The sequence below is a fragment of the Thalassophryne amazonica genome, chromosome 16 (assembly GCF_902500255.1).
Source record: "Thalassophryne amazonica chromosome 16, fThaAma1.1, whole genome shotgun sequence".
NCBI classification, from domain to species: Eukaryota; Metazoa; Chordata; class Actinopteri; order Batrachoidiformes; family Batrachoididae; genus Thalassophryne; species Thalassophryne amazonica.
In genome coordinates, this window is record NC_047118.1 from 62,823,427 (window position 1) to 62,834,319 (window position 10,893).

The following is a 10,893-nucleotide window of genomic DNA, read 5'->3' on the forward strand; positions in this document are numbered from 1 at the left end:
ATAGATTAATTTGCTTTCCGTGATGCCATCATAAAATGGCATTAGATTGGGTTGGATACACTGAAAAAAGACAATGTTTGAACCAACTTAAAAAAGTGTTACAATTTGTAAAAAACCTGAATGAATTAAGTTGTTTGAACTTAAGTTTGAAAGTTAAATCAACTCTAACTTACAAACTTAAGTTCAAACAACTTAATTCATTCAGGTTTTTACAAATTGCAACATTTTTTTAAGTTGGTTCAAACATTCTGTTTTTTCAGTGTATGGAGGGATGACAGTCTGACATTCACAGAGTGTGACAGAGATTTTCCTGTCTTGAATATGTGTCCTGTTGGAAAGTAAATCTTATTTAACAACAGTTGAAGTCATTAGTTTCCTCTTTCATGTATGTATGTAGTATGTACTTGAAAAATTATATGTGCACATTTTCAACTAATTCGGTCCCCTCACCACTTAATACTCATGACCCCACCAAGAAAAAAAGAAACCCTCTGGAGCTGCCAATGTCATGTGGCCAAAGTGGAATGGTTCCTTCACTTAGATGGTGCAGTAAATGAATAACCCGCGGAATGTGGCTCTGTTTTTGCTTTGAGAAAATAACATGATTGGATTTTTCGACATATATTTTTGCCCCAAATGTGCAGCTCCTCTTTGTTTTTGCAGAATGCCTCCTGAGAGGACGCTGCAGGAGATGCCATAATCCCGGAGGCAGGAAATCTCAACTCCACATCTTTGTTGCCAGCGTTAATGTTCTGATCCAAACTGACTAGGACGTATCAGTCGTATAATCAGAGCTGCAGAACTTTAGGGAGGAAAACAGCTATATCCTTTTAACAGCAGGGAGTTCCCAAATTAATGTGGCTTCTCAGTAAGACTTTCCAACACTGAGCTAATAGAAAACATCTTGATACCCCGAGTTATTCTCTGTCTGAATGTTCTAAATAAATACAGCTTGCTTCATTAGAAACCAGATTTATCTCAATATTGGCATCATTCTTTCCTACCACTTTACAATAAATGTACATTAATTAACATTTATTCATGCAGTAATAAGAGTTTAGAGTTAACTGTATTCAATAATAATTTATTATTAATAAAATACAGTGTTAATAGTGCTCATGTTACCCATGGTATGAATTTATATATTATTTAACAATTTATAATGATACTGAGCATTATTAATTAATAATTACTAAACATGTTTCACTCTTAAATAACCATCAGTAAATGCTTATTGGTGCATTGACTAACATGAACACCAATAATAAATGATTTTAAACACATTAGCTAACACCTAATAAATTGATAGTTATTGCTTATTATTACTACATTATCTAATGTCAGTTAATAATATAAGTATTGCCATTTCTTAAAAACAAAACAAAATTAAATTCTGGTTCTACCTTTTTAATCACTTACACATAACAATGTCACCATGTGTATTCTGGGATTGAGCCAAATGTTTCAACAATGTGAAAATCTGATAATTAGTAAAATACAGTAGCACACTCTGATAATCTTAAAAAAAAAAATCTTTCTAAATAGCCTGGTCTTGCCCTTCACACAAGGGAAGAAACCTGGGCCAACAAGTGAACCTTGCAGAACACCACCTGAAAAAGAAAAAAGAAAGAAAGCATCAAACCAAGTGGTGTATTCTATTTGAGCTTTTTCCTCATGCTTTGTGAAAATGGTTTCATTTGACCTCATTTTTCGAATTAAAGAAAATCAGGTTTAATATTTAAGTTTGGCCCATTTTGCAGATCATCAAAACCTGTTGGATTTTCATCTCATCAGGTTTTCCTGAAAAACAGTTAAACATTTGAATAATCCTGCTGAAAAACAAACAAGAGTGACTACTGTGAGAACATAGCATCCTTGTCAGAGGTAAATAATAATAATAATAATAATAATAATAATAATAATAATATGGAGAATAATCAACATCATCACCCTTCATCTGTTGACAGTTGTTGCTGACACAACACGCTGGAGTAGATTTATGTCAGAAAATGTCTATTATTGATTGTTTCATAATGAGACAGATTGTGTGGAGAGAGAAGGAGGCCAGAGGGGAAAAGCCACAAACTATTAATTATTCATGAGAAATTCAACTTCTGATCAATTAGTGAAGTGACACTGATGTGAAGGAGTGAAGGATGAATCTAAGAGAGGTTTGGTGTCCATAAACACTGACATCCATGCTTGACTCCTCTATCTCTTTGTGTGTGTGTGAGTGTGTGCGCCCGCTCACTGTGACTGTATCCATCATACAGAGACAGACGTATCGATCAGATGCACATAAATGGGGCAGAGAGGCAGCGATAGGCCATTTGCAGCTCCTGCAGTTGCATAATAATCAATTAATGGTCTTTTATTATACAAGCCTTTAACAGTGTTGACTTGAATGGCTTGAAAACATAAAACTTTCTTACAAAAGTTTTATTTTCTTTGTAAAGCTGTCACAGAGTGATTCCTTTCTGCACACAGACCTAGGCTGCCACTGAACAAAATCACAAGCTCATATCAAACTACATGTAACTACAAATGATTTGAGAGATTTAGAGATAAGAAAAGTGTCTTCTTCAGCTATATTCACACAAAATCCTTTCTGCAGGGTTATGTGTGTGGACTTCAGATACTTTAGACAGTGTTTTGTATATCTTTTTGATTTAGTACATTTCTCTGTAGAAACAGTCTCTTCATGACTCATGAGTGAATTCATTGGCTCCTCACCTGCTCGCCTGCTTCCCTCACCCTCTTTTAATTTCACTGCTATATTAATCCAAAATCATCATGGAAAACTTGTATATGGGACATTACATAGTATATAGAATGAGATATGCAATATGACTGAACTGTATGATATGTACTCTTGAGAAACAAATTAGACTAAAATGTTCTGCCTTCCTAGTTCCTATATATACATATATAACACACACCACACACACACCACACACACACACACACACATATATATATACTATATATATATATATAATATATATATATATAATATGCTCTGTGTAAGCCTGATCCCATCAGATCTCAGAAGCTAAGCAGTGCAGGATCTGCTTAGCACTTGAATGGGAGACCTCTTTGGAACACCAGCGGCTGTGTATGTTCTCTGGGTAAACCGGAGTTGCGTCAGGAAGGGCATCCGGTGTCAAACTTGTGCCAGATACTGATTCGGATCTGGCTGTATCCGCTGTGGCGACCCCAAACACGGAACGGGAGCAGCCGAATGGACATGTATGTAAATGGAAATGTCAGTATTTTGAACAACTTAGATCATGAAGTTTTTCCATTTTCAAACTTGATGAGCAACAAAGCCAACATACACGGTCACCCTAAAAACAGAGAAACTCATAAAAATTGTTAATAAATCACTACTTAAACTTCAGTCTGTGTACGATCATTCCCCAAAGTTTCAGTTATCTTGGTCGCTTTGCATGTTCTTTCCAATTATGCTCCAGGTGGTGTGATTTGTTGGCAAAATTGGCCTCCAGGTAAAATGTCTTTTTCTTGATTGACAAGACCTGTTGAGGAAGACTATAGCAAATTTCTTGAAATTTGCTGGACCTTTGTAGGATTCATTACAATTTTTATGGGTTCTGGGTTTTTGTGTGTGTGTGTGTGTGTGTGTGTGTGTGTGTGTGGTGTGTGTGTGTGTGTGTGTGTGTGTGGTGTGTGTGTGTGTGTGTGTGTGTGTGTGTGTGTGTGTGTGTGTGTGTGTGTGTGTGAGATCCTGACAAAACCCATCCACAACGTTTAAATAGTACTCTCCAGCAATATGTATGTTATAAACGCAGATTTCTGGACATTAACATTCTTTTTTAGCTTTTTTTTTTCTTCACAAAATAGTTCACTTATTTGTAAAATGTCTAACAGTAACATCTTCTGAGCCCTCAATGAGAAAATGCAGCCTTAATGAACCGCTTCTCAAGCTCCACCCACTCTCCTGGGATTGGCCTCTTCAATTTGTGAGGCAGGTAAATGAACCTGTCAGACAAACTGTAAAGGTGTTTAGTCAAAATAAACATTGCTGCAGAGTGAAAACTATCAAAAGCATGTGAGAGTGAAGTGAATCTTCTGCACTTTTTCAGAATGAGATTCATCGGTCTTTCTGCATGACACACACAAAGTGATATGTATTATTCTTTCAAGCATTACTGTATTTTAATGATCTTATTGTTGTCCTCCACAACCACAAATTGATGCGTAGCTTCTCTTTTTTTCCAGTAGACTTTGTTCTCTTTGGGCCATTACAGGACGCTGCAGGGGTGAGAGTGTTTTGGTGGTCTTTAGTCTTGCAGGAAGGGGAGGGTAAAATTGAATTAGAAGAACACTGGTGGTGTTGAGTGGAGTGGATTTGACTCATCACATGGTGCTGCTGTGTCGGACCTACAGCAGACTTCATTGGGATCTTTGTTGCTGCAATGCATGAAGCTTTAAATGGCATCGTTGTTTTATTCCCCCTCATAGTGAAATGTGTTTATATCTTCTGTAGGAACCACTTCTCCTCCTTTCTTATCAGGAATCTGATGCCTCGGACGCTGGATGGCCAGATCACCATGGAGAAAAACCCCCAGCTACTTTGTCACCAAGGAGGCTCCGAGTCGTATCTGCAGTATGAACTGCCAGATGAAGCTCATTGTGGTGGTCAGGGATCCTGTGACGCGAGCTGTCTCTGACTACACACAGACCCTATCCAAAAACCCAGCTCTTCCATCTTTCCAGAACCTGGCCCTGAAAAACTCCTCCACAGGACTGATGACACCACGTGGAGTGCCGTGCGCATCGGCCTATACGCCAAACATCTGGAGAACTGCTTCAGCACTTCCCCTTGTCTCACTTTCTGTTTGTGAGCGGTGAGCGGCTGGTGTCTGACCCGGCTGGAGAAATGGGTCATGTTCAGGACTTTTTGGGTCTGAAAAGGGTTGTTTCAGACAAACACTTCTACTTCAACCAGACAAAAGGTTTCCCCTGCTTGAAGAAGCCCGAGGGGAGCAGTCGACCTCGCTGTCTGGGAAAGTCGAAGGGTAGATCGCATCCTCAGATCCCTTCTGAAGTCCTCCAGAGACTCAAAGACTTTTACAGGCCCTTCAACCATCGTTTTTACGAAATCAGTGGACAGGATTTTGGCTGGGACTAATAGTGCAGCAGATAAGAGAATATTTAGAGAGGAATCCTGCAAAACGGTGATGCAAGCATCAAATTCTGCACAAATACTCCTGAGATATTCCACTTTTGAAAAAAAATGACTGGCCACTTGAATTTTCAATAGGCAGCCAGGTAGGGGTCAATTGATGAATTTACACAGGGGTCAAAATTAAAAATGCAATCATATGAAAACTACACCACATTATTTGTCTGATCATAAAGATTCCAAACAGGTACAGTTTGGACTATCTGTGACTGAATATGAAGTTATGGAGTAAAAACAACAAGAATGATGACAAAGGTCACTTTCAGTTTGTACAGGGGTCAAAAGTTAAAGTTGCTCCAATGTTCACAGGGTTTTAAAAAGGAATAATTTGGACAATGTGTCATGCTTAGTTATCATGTTACATAGTAACATATGTCACATGTCATAGAATCCAATAGACGCCGACCTTGTTTGACCTTTACTTTGGAGACCAAACATTCAACACTGTCAAAACTATTCCATTTATTAATCCTATTTGCTCAACCAATAATTTGCATCACTTTTTACCAAAACTGGCGCAACTTAAACTTTTGACCCCTGTACAAAATGAAACTGACCTTTGTCACCATTCTTGCCGTTTTTACCCCATAACTCCATAACATTCAGTCACAGATTGTCCAAACTACACCTTTTTTGGAATCTTTATGATCCGGTAAATAATGTACTGTAGTTTTCAATTTGAGTGGAGCATTTTTTTTTAATTTTGACCCCTATGTAATTCTTCAATTGACCCCTACCTGGCTGTCTATTGAAAATTCAAGTGGCCAATTGTTTTTTTTTTTAAGAGTAATGTCTAAGGTGTATTGTGCCAATTTGGTGCTTGTGTCACCATTTGAAGGATTGTTTCAGTTATCTGCTGCACTATAAACAAACAGTCCTGTCATAGCCCATAAAAGACGAGTCTCTTACTTTTTGGAGCCATTTACTACGCGACTAAGATTCTCAGGAACGAACTAAAGGTGTCCACAAACTGGGACGAAATCAACCTGACATGCAGCACAAAAGAACCAGAACTGTTCCATTACAGGTTAGAATATTGCTGCCAAAATGAAAGTTACACACCATTTATGGTTCATTAATTCAATCAACTCATTGTCTTGCATGTATGTTGATGTTATTTGTCATACAAAGAATACAAACTTTTTCCCAACCACAGAAACAAACCAACATGATGAGTGTAAAGATGGTTTTCTTCCTGTACATTTTTTTGTCTGTCTGTGAAATAAGCTGTTATTTATAGTTTATGTTAATAAAGTACAAGTTACAGAGTTTTAATGAAAAATATTTATTATAAAACAACATGGAGGAATAATTCTAATGAGTCACTGACACAATGTTAGGAATAATTTCCTAATGTAGGAAAAGCAAATCACTATTAACTTCATGGAATTACTTTGCACTTATGCTATCATTCTGAATATCATAGCACATTGTTTGACAAATTGTATCCGCAAACACTTCATTTGTAAAATTACAAAGGACAAAACTGGTGTAATTTAGAGCTCACTGTGTAAAATTAAATGGCAACTACAACTTTTTTGTTGTTGATTTTTTTTAGCCTGGGGTCTATTTATAGGAGTTTTAGAAAGTCATGATTTCATTCAGGATGAAAACTAATTCAATCACTTTAATATTTATTTTGAATACAGACACCATCATGGGCAGACTGTTATTGTAGGGGCAAACTAAGGTACTCAAAGCCACATTTTGATGCCACTGAAGAATCCGAGAATTACAATGAGCCCCTCATTGGCAACTGACTCAGTGGGGCACAGCGCACCGAATGGTAGCAGAAAATGATTTAATCAGTTGTCTTAAAAGTTATTTACATTTAATGAGGCAGACAAGTACATGTTGACCTCTGCAGGAATGCCGTCTATCCTACTGGACTTCTTTAATGACATTTTTGACTGTTCAGTGTCGACAACTTGTGGTTTACTATGAGTGTTTTCGCTTGCCCCATACAATACCCGTGACAGTGTTAGCATTCTAAATCAATACTGCGCACACTAAATTAGTTTTTGTCCTGAGAGAACAGAATCAGAACAGAATGGAATCTTGCAAAATTAAATTACAGGTAATGGCTAGGCTGCACAGGAGCTTAGTGGTTTGCACTGTTACTACACATCGCGAAGGTGCTGGAATTGCTTCAGGCCTGGTCCTTTCTGTGTGGAGTTTGTATGTTCTCCCTGTGTTTGTCGGTTCACTTCTGAAGAATGCAGGTTAGGTGAACTAGAAACTTTAAATTGACCGTAGGAATGAATATGTTTATCTATCTATACGTCAACCTGCAATAGACGCTGAGCTTTTCAGGGTGTGCACAGCATCTCTCCCAGTGACTGCTGGGATAGAGGCCCCTGTGTCCCTGAATTGCAATAAGCAAGTCATATGCCAGAGTTCACTGATGTTGAACTCTAGTGACAACAACTCTAGACACAAATAATACAAGGTACTTGTAAAATTGACCCCAAAAAACAAGAATAACACAGAATTCAAGGATGTTTTTTTTTTGTTGTTGGTTTTTTTTTGACTGATTTATTTATGTTTTGCATCGGTGTCTTCATGGTTTTGTTAGCATCAGTGTCTGTTTGTTGGTGGTGGTGTTCAAGAGAAACACAAACGTATGTAGATGCCTAAAGATGTACATCACTGATAGAATATAAATGATTTATTGCTGTTGAACTTTCAAGTTACAAACAGTCCCAAATATTACAATGCTACATTTGGCAATACATATACAGTACATCATGGAACACCAAGAACAGGGGATAACAATGAAGGCAAAGTAAAATAATAAAGAAAACATAACAGTTTGACAAGAGGATATAATTCACCAGTTCAGTAGTGTCAGATGGATATAGCAGTGAGTGTAAGATGAACTTTAATATTGAGTTAGCTGAGTTGAGTTGTGCTGATGTAAAGCAATCTTGGACAATAACAGCTGTGCATGTGTGAGGAAAATGTTAAAGTTAGCAGTTGTCATTTACTTTTATTTTCCACAAAAAGTACACAGTGCCATTTGAACAATGTTTATTTTGAATCTCTGTGTTGTCAAATGCAGTGTAAAAGTCATTCATTCACATTAAAGGTTTATTGTAATTTATTCTGCTGTTTCATTAAATCTAATCCCAAGTGGCTTTCAACTTCAACTTTCAACTTTTTTTTCTTGTATAGCGCCAAATCACAACAAACAGTTGCCCCAAGGCGCTCCACATTGCAAGGCAAGGCCATACAATAATTATGAAAACAGTCTACGTCTAAAGCAACATAACCAAGGGATGGTCCAGGGTCACCCGATCCAGCCCTAACTATAAGCCTTAGCGAAAAGGAAAGTTTTAAGCCTAATCTTAAAAGTAGAGGAGGGTATCTGTCTCCCTGATCTGAATTGGGAGCTGGTTCCACAGGAGAGGAGCCTGAAAGCTGAAGGCTCTGCCTCCCATTCTACTCTTACAAACCCTAGGAACTACAAGTAAGCCCGCAGTCTGAGAGCGAAGCGCTCTAATGGGGTAATATGGTACTACGAGGTCCCTAAGATAAGATGGGACCTGATTATTCAAAACCTTATAAGTAAGAAGAAGAATTTTAAATTCTATTCTAGCATTAACAGGAAGCCAATGAAGGGAGGCCAACACGGGTGAGATATGCTCTCTCCTGCTAGTCCCCGTCAGTACTCTAGCTGCAGCATTCTGAACCAACTGAAGGCTTTTTAGGGAACTTTTAGGACAACCTGATAATAATGAATTACAATAGTCCAGCCTAGAGGAAATAAATGCATGAATTAGTTTTTCAGCATCACTCTGAGACAAGACCTTTCTGATTTTAGAGATATTGCGTAAATGCAAAAAGGCAGTCCTACATATTTGTTTAATATGCGCTTTGAATGACATATCCTGATCAAAAATAACTCCAAGATTTCTCACAGTATTACTAGAGATCAGGGAAATGCCATCCAGAGTAACGATCTGGTTAGACACCCATGCTTCTAAGATTTGTGGGGCCAAGTACAATAACTTCAGTTTTATCTGAGTTTAAAAGCTGGAAATTAGAAGTCATCCATGTCTTTATGTCTGTAAGACAATCCTGCAGTTTAGCTAATTGGTGCGTATCCTCTGGCTTCATGGATAGATAAAGCTGGGTATCATCTGCGTAACAATGAAAATTTAAGCAATACCGTCTAATAATACTGCCCAAGGGAAGCATGTATAAAGTGAATAAAATTGGTCCTAGCACAGAACCTTGTGGAACTCCATAATTAACTTTAGTCTGTGAAGAAGATTCCCCATTTACATGAACAAACTGTAATCTATTAGACAAATATGATTCAAACCACCGCAGCGCAATGCCTTTAATACCTATGACATGCTCTAATCTCTGTAATAAAATTTTATGGTCAACGGTATCAAAAGCAGCACTGAGGTCCAACAGAACAGCACAGAGATAAGTCCACTGTCCGAAGCCATAAGAAGATCATTTGTAACCTTCACTAATGCTGTTTCTGTACTATGATGAATTCTAAAACCTGACTGAAACTCTTCAAATAGACCATTCCTCTGCAGGTGATCAGTTAGCTGTTTTACAACTACCCTCTCAAGAATCTTTGAGAGAAAAGGAAGGTTGGAGATTGGCCTATAATTAGCTAAGATAGCTGGGTCAAGTGATGGCTTTTTAAGTAATGGTTTAATTACTGCCACCTTAAAGGCCTGTGGTACATAACCAACTAACAAAGATAGATTGATCATATTTAAGATTGAAGCATTAAATAATGGTAGGACTTCCTTGAGCAGCCTGGCAGGAATGGGGTCTAATAAGCATGGTTGATGGTTTGGATGAAGTAACTAATGAAAATACTCAGACAGAACAATCGGAGAGAAAGAGTCTAACCAAATACCGGCATCACTGAAGCAGCCAAAGATAACGATACATCTTTGGGATGGTTATGAGTACTTTTTTCTCTAATAGTCAAAATTTTGTTAGCAAAGAAAGTCATGAAGTCATTACTAGTTAAAGTTAATGGAATACTCAGCTCAATAGAGCTCTGACTCTTTGTCAGCCTGGCTACAGTGCTGAAAAGAAACCTGGGGTTGTTCTTATTTTCTTCAATTAGTGATGAGTAGAAAGATGTCCTAGCTTCACGAAGGGCTTTCTTATAGAACAACAAACTCTTTTTCCAGGCTAAGTGAAGATCTTCTAAATTAGTGAGACGCCATTTCCTCTCCAACTTACGGGTTATCAGCTTTAAGCTACGAGTTTGTGAGTTATACCACGGAGTCAGACACTTCTGATTTAAAGCTCTCTTTTTCAGAGGAGCTACAGCATCCAAAGTTGTCTTCAATGAGGATGTAAAACTATTGACAAGATACTCTAACTCCCTTACAGAGTTTAGGTAGCTACTCTGCTCTGTGTTGGTATATGACATTAGAGAACATAAAGAAGGAATCATATCCTTAAACCTAGTTACAGCGCTTTCTGAAAGACTTCTAGTGTAATGAAACTTATTCCCCACTGCAGGGTAGTCCATCAGGGTAAATGTAAATGTTATTAAAAAATGATCAGACAAAAGGGAGTTTTCAGGGAATACTGTTAAGTCTTCTATTTCTATACCATAAGTCAGAACAAGATCTAAAATATGATTAAAGTGGTGGGTGGACTCATTTACTTTTTGAGCAAAGCCGATAGAGTCTAATAAT

At 37.7% G+C, this 10,893-nt stretch overlaps 1 protein-coding gene across 1 annotated transcript; it reads left to right on the forward strand.

Moving 5' to 3' along the window:
- Positions 1-4,436: 4,436 nt before the first annotated feature.
- LOC117528743 (heparan sulfate glucosamine 3-O-sulfotransferase 3B1-like) lies at positions 4,437-5,155 on the forward strand. Its single transcript, XM_034191376.1, is given in 4 exon segments — positions 4,437-4,577; positions 4,579-4,768; positions 4,771-4,824; positions 4,827-5,155. Coding segments are annotated over 4 exon segments (711 nt in total). The 3' UTR covers positions 5,153-5,155.
- Positions 5,156-10,893: the final 5,738 nt, after the last annotated feature.